Genomic DNA, 24,917 nt, shown 5'->3' on the forward strand with positions numbered 1-24,917 from the left:
ATTTCCCAGATGGTGGCAGTTGGATCAATTTGTGGTCAGAGTGAATCGGGTCCCCAATGATCCTTTGGGTCCTTTTTATGCATCTGTCGCTGTAATGTCCTGAATAGTGGGAAGTTCACATCCACAGATGCGCTGGACTATCTGTACCACTCACTGCAGAGCCCTGCGATTGAGGGCAGTACAGTTCCCATACCAGGCAGTGAAGCAACCAGTCAGGATGCTCTCAATTGTGCCCCTGTAGAAAGTCCTTAGGATCTGGGGACTCATGCCAAACTTCTTCAACCATCTGAGGTGAAAGAGGCGCTGTTGTGCTTTTTTCTTAAACCACACAGTCAGTATGTACAGACCAAGAAAGATCCTCGGTGATGTGTATACCAAGGAACTTGAAGCTGTTCACCCTCTCAGCCCCAGATCCATTGATGTCAATAGGGGTGAGCCTGTCTCATTTCCTCCTGTAGACCACAACCAGCTCCTTGTTTTTGCGACACTGAAGGAGAGTTTGCTTTCTTGACACCACTGTGTCAGGGTGATGACTTCTCTGTAGGCTGCTTCATTATTATTTGAGATAAGGCCAATCAAAGTAATTCAATTAGCAGATTGGAGCTGTCAGTGGTGACACAGCCCTGTGGGACTCCTGTGTTGAGGGTCAGAGGGGCAGAAGTGAGGGACTGCACTCTTACCACCTGCTGGTGATCTGACAGGAAGTCCAGGATCCAGCTGCACAAAGAAGGGCTGTCTTCCAGCAATCTCACATAAGCATCTCTCTAGGTGTGTAAGGACAATGTGTAGAGCTGTGGCTATTGCATCATCTGTCAATCAGTTGTGTTGGTAGGCAAATTGTAGGGGGTCCAGTGTGGGTGGTAGCATGCTGCAGATGTAGACCAGCCTCTTAAAGTATTTGCTTATTATTGAGGTGCGTGCGACAAGACACCAGTCATTCAGACATGTTACCTTGGTCTTTTTAGGTACAGGGATAATGGTGGATGTTTTGAAGCAGGACAGCACTCTACACCAGGAGAGGGAGAGATTAAAAATGTCTGAAAATACGCCAGGCAGTTGTGCCGCGCACACATTGAGAACCCACCCTGGGATGACTTCTGGTCCCACAACCTTGCAGCTGTTCACTTGTCGGAATCATCTGCATACTTCAGCCTCAGAAATGGCCAAGACGCAGGTTGCATCGGCAGCTCTCCTTGGGGGCTCAGTGTTGGCGACATTGAACCAAGCGTAATAAAGATTTAGCTCAACTGGGAGAGAGGCAGTGATGTTTGCAGGACAACTGTGTATAGCTTTGAAGTCTGTAATGGTGTGCAGACCTTGCCATAAGCTGCGTGTGTTGTTAGCGTTCTTGCGAATGCTGCATAAACTCAACTTGGACTTCGACTTTTTTCTTTGTAAAATTTGTCTCTTTTTACCGATCCAAAGACAATTCTACTCCAAGAACATCGGGTAATGCAAGGATACTCCATCAGTGAACTGCTCATTGACTGGAGAGTAGCTGGACTGGAGCTTGTTTGGGAATGGAGGAGCGAACCTGGCAACATGCCATGCTGCTGCCTGCTCAGAATAATAGGGATTGTTGCAGAATAACTATGGGAGATTGCGTCAGACATTTCACTTGCGATCACAAGACTCTGTTGGACTGTGATAACGTAAGTTGCTGCAGGCCTGTTACCCTTGTCTGGTTGAAAGACAGATGACAGGGGAACTGTGCAGCCTCAGTTGGAGCGAGAACTAGACTTCAAGCCTCAGGCTTGCCTGCTACCGCAGACCAGGTGAGAAACGTGGAAGCACTGCAGCATGGTTGACCTCAGCTGGGGTCTGGCCTTACCCAGCAGTGCTGCCCTCCCATGTTCAAGCAGTGGAAAGACAGGCCGGATTGCGTACGTTTATACACTGCCGGGAGACAATACCATCGATTGCTGGCCATTGTTGCTCAGGGTCTTCGATTATATACTGCTTTTTAAGTGAATATGCTTCTTTGCTCAATATATTGAATTATGTTACAGGTCAATCTTCACTAATCCTGCACCATTGGGACCTGAGGAGTGCCAGATTAGTCAAAATACCGAATTACAGAAGGACCACATTAAGCAATAGCTAACCACCTCATCATACCTTTAAAATATCATGTTAATCAGTACAAGTTAGATAATAATGAAACAGAAATATTAAATGAATAACAAGTGAAATTTTACACTGTACAGGCACAGATAAAATAAAGGGTACAGGTAAATGTACAGAAATTAACTTTTACAGAAGAGTTGAGTACTTCCGCTTCTAAAGTGAGACGTTTAATATACCTTCAGGCAAAGTTACATGTTTGCAAGTGTGGGGTTGTCAAGATCATCAACATCTTGAAAAATGAGTGAAGCATCAGGAACTGGAGCTGAAACTGGCACAACAGTTTCTTCAAAAACTGTTGATGTTGGTGGCAGCACATCTGGGTGAGCAGAAGCAGAAGTTGGAGAAAGGAGGTCTTCTATACGCCACATTTCACAGGACCACCAGGCAGCCAGGGATTCAATGCTAGGCTCTTCACTCTTCACTCATAGTTACTGAGGGAATCCTCGTTAATTTCTTCTCCTCTGCTTAGTAATATGCTTAAATTCAGCAGGTCGCCACATCTGATCTGTGGTTGTAGGCAGAAGAGAATGGAGCGCCCGCCAGGCAGGAGAGAAGGTGGACTGACCCAGCACACACCAGCTCCCCAGCCTCTGGCAGGTGAGACGGGTGGGTGCTAGGTGGCCGTGCCTCATGCAAATGATATTAATGCAGGAAAACAAGCAGGAGTCACTTGTCTGTGCTTACAAGAGCACGCCAACACGTGAACAGATCTAGCGCAACTAAAACAATGTGCAGCAGATTGATACTGTGGCCCATGAAATTTGAAATTACTGTTGCACGGAAAATTTGAAATCAGTGCCAGATTATCGAAGGAACCAGATTATAGGTAGTTGGATTAGTGAAAGTCGGCTGTACTCACTATTTTTGAATGGTTGCTTGCTGTTCTGAATGTTTTGCACCTTGGCCTCAGAGGAATCCTGAATTATTTAGCTAAATCTACATATGGTTTGAATGATAATTAAACGATTTGCCTTTACCCAGTTCAAACAAAATCTGAGTTGCAGGGTCCTAAACAGCACAAAAATATCAATCAGAGGAAAGCATAGATTAAAGCCATTTTGAACTGTAATGACCACATACTTAGATTGGGTGCGTAATATCAATATGAGACAGTATAAGGAACAATCTATGAGAACAGGAAATCAGATAAAGATTGCAACAACCAGCTGAATGGAGCAACAAAATCATTCAATGTCAAGACCAAATCATATACTTAATCAATGGAAGTTTAACATAACATGATGATTAAAAACGCATGCATCCATGAAAAACTACATGTCAAAATTAAAAAAGGACGTACCTTACACATCTCTGAATTTTGAAAATGAAGGAAAGCCAAACTTTTGGGCTAATATTGGACCATCAGACATAGAAGCAGTATTAGGCCATTCAGCCATCAAGTTTGTTCTATTATTCCATCATGGCTGATTTATATCCCTCTCAATCCCATTCTTCTGCTTTCTCTCTATACCCTTTGATGCCCTTACAAGGTTAATAAAGCAGCATTATTAAGGTTACAATCCTTCTATTGTTCCTACCTTGATGTCAGGCAAGATGCTGAATACATGTAGAAATATAATGGTACCTATGCTAGTAATGACATGTGATCTTGATGAAATTTGAAAGGTATTTCAATGATATTGCTACTCCTTTCTTTATCAACTTCTAAAAGAGTTTTCAGTTTGTCTCAGATGTAATCAATACTGATGCAAGTTCATCAACCTGTAGCATTGATGTTTTCTTTCTCAACTGACCCAACCTCATTTGCAAGCTATTAACAAATTCTCTTTTCTTTCAAAGTTCCTGCAGTTGCTCATTTCTACATGTTAGTTCCAGAACTAATACTTTCTCTCTTCTATTCTCATTCATCTCTCTAGTAAAACCTCCTCCAGATGGATTAACTGTGATTAATGAGCTTTCACCCTCTATCATATAACACAAACAATATTTATATCATCTGGGTCCTACTGGCTTCCACCCACCACAGATATTCTCTTTATTCTCTCCAACCAACCCCACACCCCTCTGCCCTACAACTTTAAACATGCTGTTTCCTCAGTTTTCCCAGTTGAAAGGTTGTCAATTTGAAACATTAATTTTATTTCTCCCTCCATATGTTCTGCCTCATTTGCTAAGCACATCCAGCAATTAAAATAGAAATAGAAATTCTGGAAAGAGTCAGCAGATAGCTTAGCATTTATAGAAAGGAAAACAAAGTTAATATTTCAGGTTGAAGACCCTTTTTCAGAACTGAGAAAGGGAAAAACCAAGTTAGTCTTAAGCTATAGTGAGGATAGGTGAGGGGTGGATAGGTTAATAGGAATATCTCTGATAGGGTGAAGCCAGGGTTGCCTTGGGAAAAAAAACTTGAAGTTACCTGGTTGTTAAGTTTGATGGCAGTTAGAGAGAGAAAAAGAACTGAGGGGCAAAAGCAGTGAAATTAGGGCAGTTAATAAGACAAAATATAATGAATATAAAACTTGCATTGGTGGAAAAGAAAAACTGAACCAATAAATCATATACATACCTGCACTTGCTAGTTCTAATTCAAAAGAAGTGAATTATACAAAGTAGTTGAATTCAATATCAAGTTCAGGGGCTGCAATTGTGCCTAGATGGAAGATTGGGTGCTTTTCCTTAAGATTACATTGATTCTTGTTATAACAATATAGCAGACCGCAGACAAATATGTCAGAGTGGAAGTGCGATTGAGAAATAAAGATGCAACAGGAAGCTGAGGGTTGTCCCTGGAAAATGAATGCATCTGTTCCAATGCAGAGAAGTATTGTGAATGCCAAATGCAATACACCAGATTGCAAGTACAAGAAAATCAACTGCTTTAATTGAAAGCAGTGATTTGCTTTTAAACATAGAAACCTACAGCACATTTCAGGCTCCTTGGCCCAGAATTTTCTACCAACCATGTAACCTACTCTAGAAACTGACTAGAATTTTCCTACCACATAGTCCTCTATTTTTCTAAACTTCGTGTACCTACCTAAGGGTCTCTTAAAAGACCTTATTGTAACCATCTCTACCATCATCACTGGCAGTGCATTCCAAGCACCCTCTACCTTCTGTGGGAAAAACTCACCTCTGACAACCCCCTTGTACCTACTTCCAAGCATCTTAAAACTATGCCCTTTAGGTTAGTCATTCCAACTCAGGGAAAAAGCCACTGGCTATCTAAACAATCAATGCTCTCATCATCTTATCCACTTCCATCAGGTCACCTCTCATCCTTTGTCGCTCCAAGAAGAAAAGGCCAGGTTCACTCAACCAATTCTCATAAGGCATGCTCTCCAATTCAGACAACATCTGTGTAAATCTCCTCTGGATCCACATCCGTTCTGTAGTGAGGTGACCAGAACTGAACACAGTACTCAAAGTGGGGTCTTACTGAAGTCTTATATAGCTGTAACATTACCTCTTGGCACTCAATCCCACAATTTTGGTCCCTGAATAGTTCAAGAACAAGAGGAGAAAGGTCAGGTGTTACAAATTCCTTGGCTGTATGGGAGAATGCTGTGAAAGGAGAGTAGGTGTAGGTAAAGAAGAGCAGACTAGGGAGTCACAAAGAGAACAGCCACTTCAGAATACTGTAAAAGAGAAGTAAAAGATGTCCAATGATGCCATTTCATTTCAAATGATGACCTGTTGAATAAAAAGGCTGGTTGGTTGAAATGACCATCAGGGATCTCCATCCTTGCTCTGCTTACAAAGAGCAGAGGTGGGGAAAAGATGTTGTTAGCGGTTTCACCAACGACAGCAGAAGGGAAACCATCATTCAAAAAGTGAATAGACATTTCAAAGTAATATGCACAAAATGCTGGAAGAACTCAGCAGGTCAGGCAGCATCTATAAAAATGAATAAACAATTGACATTTCAGGCCGAGATGCCTCATCAAAACATGTCAAGGTACATGTGTAGCAAGTCTTATCATTGGAACAGATATGACTGGGCTAGAGGCAGGGTGAATGGAGGTATCGTCAAAAAATCTGCAAGTTTTGTTGAGTTTGCAATGAATTTTTCTAAGTAGCATATCTCCTGAACTGAGGACAGAGATGCAGAAAAGAAAGGATAAACCATGTAAAAGCAAGAGCCAAGTAGGTACTGGCAGCAAAAGTAGAGAAATGTCTAAGTTCTATATGCATATAATACATAGTAACATCAATAGAATCAAAGAAAGCGTGTGTGAACCTCACAGCGAGAAGGCTGTGAGACGGAGCGAGCTGATGTTCAATTCCATTTTGCTGATTAAAACTTCCAACTGAATTGAAGAGGAAGACTGAAACATCAAAGCAAATGCAGCAGGTGAGAGCTGGCTGCCTGCTTTTAAATTGGTGGGATCGCTCTGCTGCTGGAGAGAGGAGACTGCCTTTTGATCGCTGAGGGAAATTGCTCTGCTGCCAGAGAGGGGCTGCCTTTTGATCACTGTTGGGATCACTCTGCTGCCGGAGACAAAAAGGCCTTCAGCTATGTTCAGAGAATGTTACACAAGTTTTCTGCATTTTGGAATATGGACTTGGACTATAGACTTTTTTCCAGTCTTACAGATTTTTATTTTCTGTTTTTTCGCCCCATCTGTCTCTTTTTATTTTTCTGTGCAGGGAGGTGGGATTTGGGGTTGATGATCATGCTGTCGTTCTTTTCTTTCTTGGTTTTGTGGCTATCTGAACAGGAAGAATTTCAGAGTTGTATACTTTAACAATAAATTAACTTTGATCCTTTGATATAGTGGAAAAAACATGGGCTTGAAACAAAGACTTATGCCATGCAGGTTCCTATGGAAACACATTTGATCTGGAGAAAGTGAGTCATATTGAAGGAGTTGTTCAATGTGAAAAGGAGGCAAGGAAGGAAAAAATAAATTATGGGTAAGAGCAAGTTGAAACAATGCCTCATTTTCATTTTCAGCAATTTCTGTTTTCATTTTATATTTCCAGCACTGCAGTTTTTTTTTTGCTTTCCAGTTTTTTCTCCATTTTATAATACTTTATTGTAAAGTTCATACTTTTATTTTTGGAACCTATTTAGAGGATGCCAAACTTTCAAATAGGCTCCAGAACATTATAATATGGGCCAGGCAGACACTGGGTTGGCTTTATGGAATATTAATTCTGAATGCATTCTTTCATAATTTTAGTTAAAGGAAACTGCACCGTGCCAAATAAACATTCTCTGTTGGCACAACCTAGAAAATTGTTATTGCTATCTATACTGAGAGTGTGGAACAGCCGACACAGCAAACTATTCTTATTATGGTTAATTAGAAACTTCGATTTCCATCATGATACAAACAGGATGTGCTGAACAAAAGTTTCATTTGTGTTTCTCTCTTTCCTGGGAACATTAAATTGTTTAAAGTTTATTTCCATCTCATATTATAAAAAACTAACAGAAGCGACAGAGGACAAAAAATGAAAAAAATTAAAATATCACCAACTAGAAAAGTACATAAACTTAATTCTTATATAATGTAAAAATATTTAATATGTCAACAATAGGAGGTGCATTGTTCATCCCTCAGATTTGGAAGTGACAATTAGTGTGCCATTATATAGATTGTAAAATAAAATTATATTTCTATAACTATTTGCAGTTTGAATTCTTGACATTAGTCATATCAGCTTTACTTCAAGTTCACTGTTTACATTGAGTACTGCAGTTAGGTCACTGTACTAGATAATTGTAGTTGCAATGTTATGACTAAAAATGGTTCTGTATTTGGCTCTTGATGAACAGATAAAGCCAGGTGTGGAGAGGAGGGGGAAGGTAGAGCCAGAGGCTGGTAAATAATAGGTAGAACCAGATAAGGGGAGGATGAAGTAACCAGCTGGGGTAGTAGTTACTGAGCCAATGAGGAAGGCAGTTAAGAAAAAGGTGTGTGTGTGTGATGGACAAAGGAAACCAGCTGAGGATGATGAGTCTAGCTATTGGTGGGGTGGAGAAGGGGATAGGAGGGAATGAAATAGTTTAAGAGAGAAAACATAGGTGGGCTAGTGGAAATGGGAAAGGAATGCAGGGGTAATAGGTTAAGTGCAATGTTCATGACATTCCTAGCAAAGCCAACAATAAAATGTGTTGCTCTGTGTCCTTATCTTTTTGTAGGTTATGTTGTGCTTTCATTGTTCCAGTGCTACTCAGGCCCCTTTTTCACTACTTTTTTCTGGTGTAATGTACTCATCATGGACCTTTCATCCACTTCTATCACTGACACACTTTCCCCTTTCATCACATCTCCTCTCACTCACACCCATCACCACATGTCCATTTTTTGGGAAACCTGATGTTCAATTTCTTTTATAAGTTGAAAAACTTCTTTCCCTACCTAAACATCAACAACTCTCTATCAAGATTCTATTCTATTTTCCAAATATAATGGCGGTATCCACCTCAGTGCTTCTAACCTTTATACCATTGCTCTCATCTAAAGATTCCCTTATCCTGTTAGTGACAGGACCATCAACAATGGTTATTCCATTCACTGTGAATCTCCTCTCTCTTCAATCCCTCCCTCCCATATCTATAAAATCTTCCATACTTTCACATTCTCATCAGCCTGCACATTCAACATGACAGCGTCAAACATCTTTCCTCATCAGTAAGCAAGGTGCAAAATTAATCCTTTCCTCCCACCATCCAAGACTCAAGATACTCCCAAATGTGAAAGTTAGTATTGTAGTATCAGAATCAGGTTTATGATCACAGGCATGTGAAATTTGTTAAGTTAGCAGCAGCAGTTCAATGCAAAACATAACCTAGAAGAGAGAAAAAAAATATAAACAAGTAAATCAATTACATATATTGAACAAATTTTAAAAATGTTCAAAAATTCTGTATATTAAAAAAAAGTGAGGTAGTGTCCGAAGATTCAATGGCCATTTAGGAATCGGATGGCAGAGTGGAAGAAGCTGTTCCTGAATTGCTGAGCGTGTGCCTTCAGGCTTCTGTACTTCCTACCTGATGGTAACAGTGAAAAAAGGACATGCCCTGGGTGCTGGAGGTCTTTAATACTGGAAGCTGCCTTTCTGAGACACCGCTTCCTAAAGATGTCCTGGGTACTTTGTAGGCTAGTGCCCAAGACGGAGCTGACTAGATTTACAACCCTCTGCAGCTTCTTTCGGTCCTGTAGAGTAGCTCTCCCCTCCCTCCCCCATACCAGACAATGATGTAGCCTGTCAGACTGCTCTCCACGGTACAACTATAGAAGCTTTTGAGTGTATTTGTTGATATGCCAAATCTCTTTGAATTCCTAATAAAGTATAGCCACTGTCTTGCCTTCTTTATAACTACATCAATATGTTGGGACCAGGTTAGATCCTAGAGATCTTGACACCCAGGAACCTGAAGCTGCTCACTCTCTCCACTTCTGATCCCTCTATGAGGATTGGTATGTGCTTCTTCATCTTACCTTTCCTGAAGTCCACAATCAGCTCTTTTGTCTTACTGATGTTGAGTGCAGCTCTTTAGGGACTGGGTTAGGGAACTGGAGCTGCAGCTCGATGACCTTTGTCTAGTTAGAGAAAGTGAGGAGGTGATAGAGAGGAGCTATCGGCAAGTCATCACACCGGGGCCTCAGGAGACAGATAAGTGGGTAACAGTCAGAAGAGGGAAGGGCAAGAGTCAGATACTAGAGAGTACACCTGTGGCTGTCTCCCTTAACAATAAGTACTCCTGTTTGAGTACTGTTGGGGGGTGGGGGGTACTTATCTGGGGGAAGCAACACCGGCCGCACTTCTGGCACGTCTGGCCCTGTGGCTCAGAAGTGTAGGGAAAGGAAGAAGGCAACAGTAAAAAGGGACTTTATAGTTAGGGGGTCAGACAGGCAATTCTGTGGATGCAGAAAAGAAACAAGGATGGCAGTTTGACTCCCAGGTGCTAGGGTCCAGGATGTTTCTGATCGCATCCACAATATTCTGAATTGGGAAGGTGAACAGCTAGAGGTTGTGGTACATATTGGTACCAACAACATAGGTAGGAAAAGGGAGGAGGTCCTGAAAACAGACTACAGGGAGTGAGCAAGGAAGTTGAGAAGCAGGACCTCAAAGGTAGTAATCTCGAGATTAATGCCTGTGCCACACAACAGTGAATATAGGAATACTGTGTGGAGGATAAATGCATGGCTGAGGGATTGGAACAAGGGGCAGGGATTCAATTTCTGGATCAATGGGACCTCGTTTGGGCCAGAAGTGACCTGTACAAAAAGGATGGGTTGCACTTGAATCTGAGGGGGACCACTATCCTGGCAGGGAGGTTTGCTAAGGCTACTGGGGAGAGTTTAAACTAGAATTGCCGGAGGGTGGGAACCAAATTGAAGAGATGGAGGAAGGGGTGGTTGGCTAACAAATAGAGAAAGCTTGTAGGCAGTGTGAGAGGGAAAATAGGCAGGTGATAGACAAGAGATGTGCTCAGACTGATAGTTTGAGATGTGTCTATTTTAATGCAAGAAGCATAAAAAACAAAGCGGATGAGCTTACGAGCTTGGATCAGTACTTGGAGCTATGATGTTGTGGCCATTAAAGAGACTTGGATGGCTCAAGGGCAGGAATGGTTAGAGTGCCAGGCTTTAGATGTTTCAGAAAGGACAAGGAGGGAGGCAAAAGAGGTGGGGGCGTGGCACCGTTGATCAGAGATAGTATCAAGGCTGCAGAAAAGGAGGAAGTTATGGAGGGAGAGTCTATCGCGTCTCTGTGGGTGGAAGTTAGGAACAGGAAGGGGCCAATATTCTACTGTGTGTGTTTTTTTTATATAGACCACCCAATAGTAACAGGGACATGGAGGAGCAAATAGGGAGACAGATTCTGGAAAGGTGTGAAAATAAATGGGTCATCGTGGTGGGAGATTTTAATTTGCCAAATATTGATCGGCATCTTCCTAGAGCAAGGGGTGTAGATGGGGTGGAGTTTGTTACGTATGTTTCCTGACTCAATGTGTAGATAAGTCTACAAGAAGAGAGGCTGTATTTGATCTGATATTGGGAAATGAACTGGGTCAGGTATCGGGTCTCTCAGTGGGACAGCATTTTGGAAATAGTGATCATAATTCTATCTCCTTTACCATAGCGTTGGAGAGGGATAGGAACAGACAAGTTAGGAAAGTGTTTAATTGGAATAAGGGGAAAAATGAAGCTATCAGGCAGGAACTTGGAAGCATAAATTGGGAACAGATGTTCTCAGGAAAATATACAGCAGAAATGTGGCAAATGTTCAGGGGATATTTGTGTGACATTCTGCATAGCTACATTCCAGTGAGAGAGGGAAAGGACGCTAGGGTACAAGAACCGTGGTGTAAAAAGGTTGTTGAAAATCTAGTGAAGAAGAAAAGCTTACAAAAGATTCAAAAAACTAGGTAATGATAGAGATCTAGAAAATTATAAGGCTAGTAGGAAGGAGCTTAAGAATGAAATTAGGAGAGCCAGAAGGGGCCATGAGAAGGCCTTGGCAAGCAGGATTAAGGAAAACCCCAAAGCATTCTACAAGTATGTGAAGAGCAAGAGGATAAGATGTGAGAGAATAAAACCAATCAAGTGTGACAGTGGAAAAGTGTGTATGGAACCGGAGGAGATAGCGGAGGTACTTAATAAATACTTTGCTTTAGTATTCACTACGGAAAAGGACCTTGGCAATTGTAGGGATGACTTACAGCGAACTGAAAAGCTTGAGCATATAGAAATTAAGAAAAAGGATGTGCTGGAGCTTTTGGAAAGCATCATGTTGGATAAGTCACTGGGACCAGATCAGGTGTACCCCAGGCTACTGTGGGAGACAAGGGAGGAGATTGATGATCCTCTGGCAATGATCTTTGCATCATCAATGGGGACAGGAGAGGTTCCGGAGTATTGGAGGGTTGCACATGTTGTTGCCTTATTCAAGAAAGGGAGTAGAGATAGCCCAGGAAATTATAGACCAGTGAGTCTTACTTCAGTGGTTGGTAAATTGATGGAGAAGATCCTGAGAGGTAGGATTTCTGAACATCTGGAGAGGTATAATATGATTAGGAATAGTCAGCATAGCTTTGTCAAAGGCAGGTCACACCTTACAAGCCTGACTGAATCTTTTGAGGATGCGACTAAACACATTGTTGAAGGTAGAGCAGTAGATAAAGTCTATATGGATTTCAGCAAGGCATTTGATAAGGTACCCCATGCAAGGCTTATTGAGAAAGTAAGGAAGCATGGGATCCAAGGGGAACTTGCTTTGTGGATCCAGAATTGGCTTGCCTACAGAAGGCAAAGAGTGGTTGTAGATGGGTCATATTCTGCATGGAGGTCAGTGACCAGTGGTATGCCTCAGAGATCTGTTCTGGGACCCTTCTCTTTGTGATTTTTATAAATGATCTGGATGAGGAAACGGAGGGATAGGTTAGTAAATCTGCTGATGACACAAATACTGGGGTGTTGTGGATAGCGTGGAGGGCTGTCAGAGGTTACAGCAGGACATTACAAAAGTGTATAAAATTATGAGACATAGGGTAGAAGGTATATTTTTAAGCTGAGAGATATACAGAAAGTAATAGGTAATCGGAATTTGGAGGAAGTGGATATGAAGGCAATATCAAATGGACACGTGAACAGGAGGGCAATAAGCACAAAGTCCATGTACAGATAGATGGGCAATTTAACTTGACATCATGATTAGCACAAATGTTGAGTTAAAGGGCCTGGTCCTGTAATGTACTATGTTCTATAACTTCTTTTAAGTTCTTATGGCAGATCATTAACCTGAACTTTTAACTGTTTCTCTTCCCATTGATATGCAAGACTATTGAAAAAATTCAATTTTTTGGGGATTTTTTTGAGTTTGGATTTCTAGCATCTTTTTAATGTAAGACCATAGGAATTACTGTTTTTTAAAGACCCTTTTGGTTACTTTCTTCTATCATCACAATAACATGATTAGAAAAATACAGGTACATTAACAACATTTAAAAGGGACATGAACTGATAGCTGGATAAGAAAGGTTTAAGGTGATATGGGCCAAACACGGGCATATGGGACTAGTTTAAATGGGACTCTTGGTCAGTTTGGACCAGTGGAACCAAAGGGCCCATTTCCATGCTGTATGACTTGATTAAAAGAAATCAGAAATGCAAAATAGTGTATGAAGTTGCAATAGCCAACAAGACTGTGGATCATCCAAAAGCATTTTTGGAGTACATCAATGACAAAAGGATAACTCAAAAAGGAATATGGCTCATTAGGGACCAGAATGGCAATTGTGCACAGAGCTGCACATTAGAAGTGTGGTCTTAATTGTATACTTCTAATTCATTCAATGTATACTTCTATTCACTAAAAAGGACAATGTTATTGGAGAATTCAAGGACGGGGATAGTAAAATGCTTATGGATGTTAACATTAAAAAGGGCAACATATCAGATCTTTCAGTGGACATCATAAGACCATAAGACATAGGAGCTGATTGAGTCTGCTCCACCATCCAATTCTTCCAGTCATCCCCACTCCCCTGCCTTCTCCCCATACCCTTTGATGCCCTGGCTAATCAAGAACCTATCTACCTCTGCCTTAAATGCACCCAGTGACTTGGCCTCCACATTTGACTTGGCATCAAATTCCACAGATTTACCACCCTCTGACTAAAGTAATTTCTCCACACCTCTGTTCTAAATGGACATCCTTCAATCCTGAAGTTATGCCCTCTTGTCTTAGACTACCCTACCATGGGAAATAACTCTGTCATTCCTAATCAGTTCAGGTCTTTTAACATTTGAGCTGTTTCCAGGAGATCCCCCCCTCATTCTCCTGAACTCTAGGGAATACAACCCAAGAGCTGCCAGACATATCAAACTGGATAAATTCCAGGGCCTGGCAAACTGACATCCCAGGGAGCTTTAGGGGCAAGTGAGGAGACCTAACAGATTTTTTTAAAAAATTTTTGCTGACCTTCGCTTCTCCCTCTGAAACTGCAGGGTAAATTCTATCATATTATGAACACTGTCTCCTAAGGGTTCCTTTACCTTAAGCTCCCTAATCAAATCATACAACAGGTCCACAATCCCAAATTCTGAAATCCAAAAAGCTCCGAAAAACAAAAGCTTTTTTTCGCCAACAGCTGATGTCACTCAGGTGTGACGTGGCAGCAATAGCAGAGGCCACCAGACATCAGTTGTGGCTCAGCGCTCGTGTTGGTTACACATGCATTTGCTGTTCGCTGATACTTTTTGTTCACTGTTGACTTTGTGTTTAATTTCACTGTGAAAATGTCAAAAAGAGCTGCAGATACCCCTATGGGTAACAATGAGAAAAAGAAATTGAAGCATCTATCATTATCAATAATGCAGAAAGTGGAGTTATTGCAAAAGCTCGATCAAGGTGTGTCTGTGCGGCATCTTACTGAAGAATATGGTGCCAAAACTACCACTGTATATGAATTAAATAAACAGAAAGACAAGTTACTGAAGTTTTATAGTTAGAGTGTTCTACATTTATTCCAATAAGTCATTTACCATGTGTTTGATTCAGTTCATTTGAAGCTGTATATTTTTATGTTTTATTGAAAGTTTTTGTTGGAAATAAAATATTTTTCTTGTTATTATTCCCTAAATAATACAGTGCAACAACTATTTACATAGCACTTACTTTGTATTAGGTATTATAAGTAATCTAGAGATGATATAAAATATACGGGAGGATGTGGGTAGGTCAGGAGCTCTTGAAGTCCATCCACACTGAGACAAGTTAAATAAGGGACTTGAGTATACGTGTTTTTTGGTATCCATGGGGGGGATCCTAGAACCAATAAGGAGGAATTCTGAAATCTGAAAAATTCTGAATTCCGAAATGCAACTGGCCCCAAGGATTTTGGATAAGGGATTGTGGACCCATATTTGTTATAAATCACTATAATTTGTACATCGTACATTTAGATGGAGGCTTAACATAGATATTTACTCACGTATATGAAGGATGTAAGTAATAAAGTCAATTCAGTTCCATCTGATTTGTTGCACAACACTCAATCCAGAATTGCCTCTCCCCTAATGCACTCTACCACAAGCTGCTATAAAAAGCCATTTCCTGGTATCCAGCACCAACCTGATTTTTCCCCAATCTATGTGCATATTGAAATCAGAATCAAAATCAGAATGAAATCCCCCATGACTAACATAACATTACTATTTTTACATGCCTTTTTCTATCTGCTGTTGCAATTTGTATCCCTCGTCCTGGCTACTATTTGGAGGCCTGTATATAATTCCCATCAAGGTCTTTTTACCCTTGCAGTTTTGTAACTGTACCCACAATGATTCTACATTTTCTAATCCTTCATCACTTCTTTCTAAGGATCTGATTTCAATTTTTATCAACAGAGCCATACCATCCCCTCTGCCTACCTACCTGTCTTTTCAATACAATTTATACAATTTATACCCTTGAAGCTCCCAACTATGATCTCCTTTCAGCCACAATTCCATGATGCCCATAACATCATACCTGCCAATCTCCGTGTATATTATTCTGTATACTATGTGCATTCAAATAAATCTCAGCAATTCTGATGCTCTTACATTAAAGATATTGCAGATTTTGCAAATAAGTACAAAACACTTAAATAAGTAGTTACACTTAAATGTAATTCTTATTACTTCGTGTCACTGTCATATTCACATTTCAGAGACATTTACTAGCCAATATTATGATACACAGCAGCTGTCACATAACTCCTGCAATTGCACACTAACACATGGTAAAAGTTAAAAGATAAAGCATTTTAAAGAAGTTATAAAAAAATAAAATGTAGTAAATCACCTTCCCAACATAAATTCAGAAGGCCTGTGCCATCGTACTTGTGAACAAGCATGATCTCTTCAAACTTATTCTAGCATGAATACAAATGTATCCATCATACAACTAAATCTGCCTTTCAAGTATGATTTCAGGTACTACAATGAAAAATAATTTTTCCAGACACCAATCTTATGTATAGAAACTTGTAGTTAAATGTTGGGATATTGCTCCTCTAAGGTACAATAGCGTACAGTTGCTAAGTAATCAAAACCTTGAACTTTCTCTCCTATCCCTAACCTTAAAATAAACGGTGGCCCACTTACTCAGAATTATCAAGGTCCAAGGTTGCATTTTCTGCCCCAACATCACTCACAGAAAAACATCAAAAACAGTGAGCAACTGCAATAAACTATCAGTAAACTTGATTCCACAGCTAGTATGGCCATACCATTCAAAAGTATAATGATACACGTACAGGAGTGAGATATGCCAACTACTGCAGTGGTGCCGCAGCAACAACCAGGCTCTCAAGTTATGTCAGTAAGATGAAAGTGCTGATTGTGGACTTATAAAGAAATCTACGGTATTCAATATACATAATTGATTTACTTGTTTATTATTATTTTTATTTCATTATTATTATTTTTTTCTCTTCTATATTACATATTGCATTGAACTGCTGCTGCTAAGTTAACAAATTTCACATCACATGCTGGTGATAATAAATCTGATTCTGATTACTTGAAGTTACACTGTTGTAAACTGTTGATTTCTGGTGTTTCATAGTCATATACTTTGCCAGAATTAAGGTCCAATAAAATATTACTATCAATTTTAGAAATGTGAGGACAGTGGGAAAGTGAATTATTTGGTCACACTGAACAAGTCCTACCCTGTTTTGCATCCAAAATTGGTAGTGAAAACATCGATAGGTAATGGCTGTTAATAAAGAGATTCCTTTGCTGTTTTGGATAACCTGAAGAAGATATGTGGCTAAACGTTTAGGAGGTCATTCAATTAAATCCTGGATGATGTACACTTTGATCACATTTACTCACTTTTGGTATTAATGAATATGGTTTAAATAATTCAATTATCCCAGCACTTTCCAACCATGGATTCCAAAGTTTGGAAAAAAACTTAAGGCCAACTAGGCCTGCAGAATTTAACAATAAATATCTGACTAACCACCAAGTCCACTTTCTCATCTGATTCCCATACCACTAGATTTGTTTACAGTCAAAAAAATTCTAGAGTTCTCAACCTTGAATGTATTCAACAATCAAGCACTCACAGCCCTTTCAGTGGAAGTTGCAAAGGAGTCAAAATTTTCTGAGTTAACAAATTTCATTGTTTCTCATGACAAAATAGGCAAACACAAATTTTGACATTACTTTCCTAGTTCTAGACTTCAAAGCGAGAGAAAACAGGCTGTTTGATTAACAAGCCTGTTAAAAGTTTCGATGCTAAATTGAAAACACTTTTCATCCTGCTACTGAATCCAGCATTTCTATAATGCTAAAACAGGACTCAGAATATAGAAATGGTAAAAGCAAATGCCATTCAAAGGACCACACTGAAGTCCCCAGAAGGCATTTTCAACTGGTAAGGTCATAAGTAACCCATTAACTACACTTTAATCTGTACAAGGAAAATACCACTTCACAGAACTAAAAATTTAGTTTTACCGCTAAATTAAGGGGGAAAATTAATTTATTTCTTTCTTAGGAAGCTTAGTATTTTATCGTACAACATAGATTATCCTGGTTCAATTTGTCCGTTTTCAAAACCATCTGTATTATCAGAGTTCTGATTTGAGGCAACAGTCCTGTTTAAGGTGTAGATGTCTGACCTACTAATTTTTTCCAACGCTTCGTAATTTATGGTAACATTTCTTATTCAGTGCGTTCAGGTTTAAGGCAACAGTTGGGTGCGGCTGAAAAGGTAAATATTTTGGCTAACAAAAATGCCAGTCATCTTGATTCCGTCAGGGAAAAAAAACATCTGATCTCCTCGCACATTATCAGTTTACGGCATCAATACAGAGTGTCCTACTGTCCTGAAATTTCTCTGTAAATGGGAGACACCTATATTCATTGGAACAATCCCTCGGAATCGACCAGTTCAACATTCTCAAACTCCACTGTATTTAACACTATAAAGCAATAGAAGGTGTATTATTAAAAACTAATGTTTAAATCGTTAAAGAAGAGATTATTTGTTTAACTTTTAATGTCAGTTTCTTCAAAATAGCCTACCCGCGGTTCTCAAATACTCGCCACACTAACTTATTTACGGAAGAACTGAGACTCGTGACAGACATCTACACTGGCTAATCAGAAATATAAACATAAAATTTCCGGAGACGCTCTTCCAATCAATGCGCTGAACGTACACTCCCCGCCCCACCAGTAATGTAAAGGTTTGGTTGCACTACAAGCTTTGCGCGCAGCGGCAAAGGAAGGCCCGATCCGCCGCGTTCGCGTAAAGCCAGCTCCCAGCAGAAGTATAGAGCCTGGCACATTCACATCCCGACCTGAACCGGCAGCGTCTGGCAGCCCTATATTAACAATAAGCGAGCACCTTAAGACAATTCAAAATAAACGGACAAGATTATGAATTCCCTACGAATAAAAAGGGACAAGAATCAACGGACGTACCCAGAAATTATCCACGAACTGCGACATCTTGAAGCCGTCGTCGTTGCTGCCGCTCCTCTGATGGTGAACAACTGTCCACCTCAGGCGCGTTCGTTATTTGGGACAGATGGAACGAGAAAGGAAGGATTAGTGGGGGGAGGGAAGGGAAGGGTGGTTTTTCGTTTTAATATTTTGACAAAATGAATCGTTTCAGCGATTTGGAATTTTTTCAGCAAAATAATATACAGCCAGCGCAAACTCTGCGGCTGCCACTCTCCGGCCGGTCCGCCCGAGTACAGCCTGTCACTCCGGCGCGCGTAGGCGCGCACGCACGGCGCTCGCTCTCCGGCCGGCCGGCGCGGCGCGCGAGACCCGGGTCAGCCGAGAAGCCGTGCACGTTCTCTCCGTACGGCGGCAAGGCGAATTGGGCTGGCTGGGATGAGTAGTCCCACTATTGCCGTGACCAATACATTTCAGCAAAACTAAACAGTAATGTTAGTAATAAACGCACACCCATATAAATACCGCAGCTGTCGTCAATCCTAAAATACATTTCCACCGTCTGCACTTTCATTATAACCTATCTGTGGTCATATCTGGAATGCATCCTTTTGATGTGCGGCTCTGCCTACTGTCGCTTGCCTATTAGTTCGTGGTGCCTGCTTTCACAATTGTTTATTCAATGGTACCCTATAATTTTGAGTTTCATAATACACTAATATATTAAGTTATTAGTTTGATATGCCAGCTCTATTAATTTATTATGTATTACACCTCATATTGTCTACAACTCAATGAATTTAAAACATTGAATTTTGCAGTGTCAGTTAACGGGTTAGTCCTGTGTTTCCTCTCCCTCCTTCCAATCCTCCTGAAGACCTCTCAATTCTGTTCCCTTTTCCCTAACCTCTCTTCCAGTCTCTTATATCTAATTTCCATCCATCTTCCCACCCATGCTGCTTGACCCACTGAAATCCTCCCGTGGTTTGTTTTAGTTATTTTATAATGTTACTACTTTGTACTTCATAATTGTTCTGCAGCTAATTATTCCATTTGTATATTCAGTGAGTTATGTAGCGTACATGGATTCTGATTCCTGTGTAAGTATGCAATTTCAAGTGGAAAGTAGCTTTTATTCTCTTGCCCAAAGTGCTCATTTTTTAAATGGGCATGTAGCAGCCACTTCTACATTGACATCATTATTCTTTGGAAAAAAAATTGGAAAAAATATGAACATTGTACTAATCTTACTTTTCAGTGCTATCGATGAATAACACGTAAAAATACTTGTAAACGAACACTTCCTTTCTAACATCTTTCATGTTTATTTTTGTCAATTGGTATCAGCTTTTCATTATGCTTTTGGCCCAACTAGGCCTTGCTGACCAAGATGTCCTACTCTTATTGCATTTGGCCCTATATCCTCCTTGGCCTGTTCTACCGAAGTACCTGACCAAATTACATGTAAACACAGTAACTGTAACCCCTACACCTTCCTCTGGTAGCTCATACTATGTCCCCACCACCGTTTGTGTGGAATAAGTTTCTCTTCAGGTCCTGTTAAAATATTCCCTTCTCACTTTAAATGCAAGCCTTCTAGTTTTAGACTCCTCTAGCCTAACCATCTAGCCTAACTTCAACCATCTACCTTAATTGTGAACCAACACTTCACTTGTGAGTCTGTTGGGGTCATCTATTGCATCAAGCACCTCCGCTCTGTCTGCCACAACAGACAGGATCTCCCAGTTGCCACCCACTTCAACTCTGCTTCACATTCACATACGGATATGTCCATTTATGACCTCCTCTACTGCTATGAAGAGGCCAAACTCAGGTTGGAGGAACAACATCTCATATACCGTCTGGGTAGTCTCCAGCCCCTTGGTATGAACATCGAATTCTCCAACTTGCAGTAATTCCCTCCCTCTCCCCCATCCCACTTTCACTTTGCTTCCTCTTCCAGCTGCCTATCACCTCTCTCATGATTCTGCCTTCTACTACACATAGTGCTTTCCCCTTACATTCCTTCTTCACCTCTCCTGCCTATCCCCTCCCCCACCCCTTGATCTTTCTTCTGATTGGTTTTTCACCTGACACCATCCCCCCTCCCCCCACCTTCTTTATAGGGCCCCTGTCCCCTCCTTCTTCAGACCTGACAAAGGGTCTTGGCCCAAAACATTGACTGCTCATTTCAACGGATGCTGTCCAACCTGCTGAGTTCATCCAGCTTGTTTGTACGTGTTGATTTGACCACAGCATCTGCAGTGTACTTTGTGTTAACCATCTACCTTATCTACCTGACCTGCTGAGTTCCTCCAGCATTTCAAGTGTGATAGCTTATCTATTTGCCTTATGGTTATGTACTTCTTTACATCCGATTCTGTATATAACCTCATCCAATGCACTACTGTAGTATTGACTATTGCATCATTACAGGCATTAGCTTCAGAACGTGATGTTAAACCAAGTTTCAACAGAGGAATTCTCCTGCTATCATGATCACCATTTATATCTGAAGCAAAACGTCAAGACATGAAAATTGCTACTCCATTTGCCTAAATAGTCCCTTCAGCAATACAGACATAGTGTTAACAGATGTTCAAGGAAAATGAAAGATGCTGAAGCATTAAGCTTTTTTAAATAAAATCAGTGAACTATAGCTGCTTTTCTATCCAATCCAATATGTGTCTACTGTTTACGAGAGGGAAGAAATGCTGATAGAATAGATTATTCCACCTCCCCTGACTTTTGTCATTCACTAGCCTTCATCACCCTCTTTCCTTTCAGCCGCTTTTTCATACTTTTGCCCCATCTCTTCTGGCGCCCCTACCCACTATAAGCCCTCTCATTTATTTTCCCATGTCAATAAAGATTATGTTTAATTTTCCCCCATTCTGATAAAACATTAACCTGAAGAATTATATTTCCATTTTTACAGGGTATGCCAAACCATGCTATTTATTGAGCCCAATCATTTTAAATTTTCATTTGTTGTTAATAATACTAATGCACCTTATAACATGTTTGTTTCTAATTAGTTTAAAATGCATGCTAGATAATTCATTTAAATGTGGTTACTGTTAGAATATTTGATCAAATATGATATTATGACATTCTACATAAACTAATGTTACTCCAGTGAAAGTTTGATCTTGTTTGTTTAACTATCTTAGATCCCAAGTTCAAATTAAATTTATTAACAAAGTACTCTGACATGCTAACCAAAGTTAAACTTTTCCTGAAAATTTAAATCTGGAGGTTTGTAAATCTTAAATTCAAATCAAAATTATTTTACTCCATGAGAAGATAATGATTTCAATAAGAAACCATCCCTTTTTTAAATTGACACAATCCTCAAATAATTTTGTTACATACCTTGGAAACTAATCAACCCATTAACTTACAGCGAAGCATCAATTATACAAACATAGAAAACCTACAGCACAATGCAGGCCCTTCGGCCCGCAAAGCTGTGCTAAACATGTACTTACTTTATAAATTACCTAGGGTTACCCATAGCCCTCTATTTGTCTGAGTTCCATTTACCTGTCCAGGAGTCTCTTAAAAGACCCTATCATAACTGCCTGCACCACCGTTGCTGGCAGCCCATACCACACACTCACTACTCTGAGTAAAAAACTTACCCCTCCACGTCTCCTCCGTACCTATTTCCAAGCACCTTAAAACTGTGCCCTCTCGTGCTAACCATTTCAGCTCTGGGAAAAGCTTCTGACAATCCACATGATCAGTGCCTCTCATCATTTAATACACCTCTATCAGGTCACCTCTCATCCTCTGTTGCGCCAAGGAAAGAAAGCCGAGTTCACTCAACCTGTTCTCATAAGGCATGCTCCCCAATCCAGGCAACATCTTTGTATATCTCCTCTGTACCCTTTCTATTGCTTCCACATCCTTCTTGTAGTGAGGCAACCAGAACTGAGCACAGTACTCCAAGTGGGGTCTGACCAGGGTCTTATATAGCTGCAACATTAACTCTCAGCTCCTAAACTCAATCCCACGATTGATGAAGGCCAATACACCATATACTTCCTTAACCACAGAGTCAACCTGCACAGCAACTTTGAGTGTCCTATGGACTCAGACCCCAAGATCCCTCTGATCTTCCACACTGCCGAGAATCTTACCATTAATACTATATTCTGCCATTACATTTGACCTTCCAAAATGAACCACCTCACAATTATCTGGGGTGAACTCCATCTGCCACTTCTCAGCCCAGTTTTGCATCCTATCAATGTTCCACTATAACCTCTTACAGCCCTTCACAGTATCCACAACACCCCCAACCTTTGTGTCATCAGAAAATTTACTAACCCATCCCTCCACCTCCTCATCCAAATCATTTATAAAAATCATGGGGAGAAGGGTCACAGAACAGATCCTCAAGGCACGCCACTGGTCACCGACCTCCATGCAGAATATGACCCATCTACAACCTCTCTGTCTTCTGTGGGCAAGCTAATTCTGGATTCACAAAGCAATGTCCCCTGGGATCCCATGCTTCCCTACTTTCTCAATAAGCCTTGCATGGGGTACCTTGTCAAATGCCTTGCTGAAATCCATATACACTACATCCTTAATTATAAGCTCAATTATCTGGGAGATATTATTGAACTTAAGACCACAAGACCATAAGATATGGGATTAAGCCATTTGGCCCATCGAGTCTGCTCCACTATTTGATCATGGCTGATCCATTTTTCCTCTCAGCCCCAGTCTCCTGCCTTCTTCCTGTATCCCTTCATTCCTGACCAATCAAGAATCTATCAACCTCTGCCTTAATGTACATAAAGACTTGGCCTCCACAGCTACCTGTGGCAAATAATTCCACAGATTTGCTACTCTCTGGCTAAAGTAATTCCTCCTCATCTCCATTCTCAAAGGAAGGCCCTCTAGACTCTCCCACCACGGAAAACATCCTCTTCACATCCACCTTATCAAGGCCTTTCACCATTTGACAGGTTTCAATTAGGTCACCTCTCATTCTTCTGAATTCTATTGAATACAGGCCGAGAGACATCAAATGTTCTTCATATGACAAGCCATTCAATCTTGGAAAAAATTTTGTAAACCTCCTTTGAAACTTCTCCACTGTCAGCACATTCTTCTTAATATAAGGGGTCCAAAACTGCTTGCAAACCTCCAAATGAGGCCTCACCTGTGCTTTATAAAGCCTCAACATTACATCCTTGCTTTTCTAGACCTCTTATAACTAACGCTAACATTGTATTTGCCTTCCTCACCACAGAATCAACCTGCAAATTAACCTTTAGGGAATCCCGCACAAAGACTCCCAAGGCCCTTTGTGCCTCAGATTTCTGAAGTTTTTCTCCATTTAGAAAATAGTCTATCTTTTTATTTCTTCTATTGAAGTGCATGACCATACACTTTCCAGTACTGTATTTCATCTGCCACTTCTTTGCCAATTCTCTTAATCTGTCTAAGTCCTTCTGTGGCCTCTTTACTTCCTCAAGCCTACCTGCTCCTCCACCCATCTTTGTATTGTCTACAAACTTTACAACAAAGCCATCATCCAAGTCATTGACATACAATGTATTTTTAAAAAACGGTCCCAACACAGATCCTGTGGAACTTCACTAGTCACAGGCAGCTAGCCAGAAAAGGCTCCCTTTATTCCCACTCTTTGCCTCCTGCCAATCAGCTGAAGCTTTATCCATGCTAATATCTTTCCGATATACCATGGGCTCATAGCTTGTTAAACAATCTCATGTGTGGCCCTTGTCAAAGGCCTTCTGAAAATCTGAGTACACAACATCAATTGGTTATCTTTTGTCTATTTTGCTTGATATTTCTTCAAAGAATTCCAACAAATTTGTCAGGCAAGAATTTCCCTTGAGAAAACCATGCTGACTACAGCCTTTTTTATCATGTGTCTCAAAATGCCCCTATACTACATCCTTAACAATCGACTCCAACATCTTCACAACAACTGATATCAGACTAACTGGCACATAATTTCCTTTCTTCAGCCTCTCTCCCTTCTTGAAGAGTGAAGTGACATTTACAGTTTTCTAGTCTTCTGGAGCCATTCCAGAATCGAGTGATTCTTGCAAGATCTTTACTAATGCCTCCACGATCTCTTTAGCCACCTGTAGGGTACACCATCTGGTACAGGTGACTTGCCTACCTTCAGACCTTTGCATTTCCAAAGAACCTGCTCCATAATAATGGAAACTTTACACACTTCTGACCCAGCACTCTGGAATCTCCACCATATTGCTAGTGTCTTCCACAGTGAAGATTGATGCAAAATTCAGTTCATCCACCATTTTCTTGTCTCCCATTACTACCTCTCCAGCATTGTTTTCCAGTGATCTGATACCCACACTCCCCTCTCTTTTACACTTTTTGTATCTG

General features: G+C 40.6%; 1 protein-coding gene across 4 annotated transcripts in view; it reads right to left on the bottom strand.

The window, feature by feature from the left end:
* Positions 1-18,877, bottom strand: part of fcho2 (FCH and mu domain containing endocytic adaptor 2) — a 208,967-nt gene extending 190,090 nt beyond the window's left edge. For 3 of the 4 annotated variants that reach the window (XM_059974579.1, XM_059974578.1, XM_059974580.1), the window contains exon 1: positions 18,540-18,865. In XM_059974579.1, the coding sequence (XP_059830562.1) occupies positions 18,540-18,566 (27 nt within the window). In that variant the 5' untranslated portion in view covers positions 18,567-18,865. Of the gene's footprint in view, positions 1-18,539 lie in introns of all 4 variants that reach the window. The other variant, XM_059974581.1, reaches the window with a different exon arrangement.
* Between the last annotated feature and the right edge of the window lie 6,040 nt (positions 18,878-24,917).

The sequence above is a fragment of the Hypanus sabinus genome, chromosome 7, assembly GCF_030144855.1.
Source record: "Hypanus sabinus isolate sHypSab1 chromosome 7, sHypSab1.hap1, whole genome shotgun sequence".
NCBI lineage: Eukaryota > Metazoa > Chordata > Chondrichthyes > Myliobatiformes > Dasyatidae > Hypanus > Hypanus sabinus.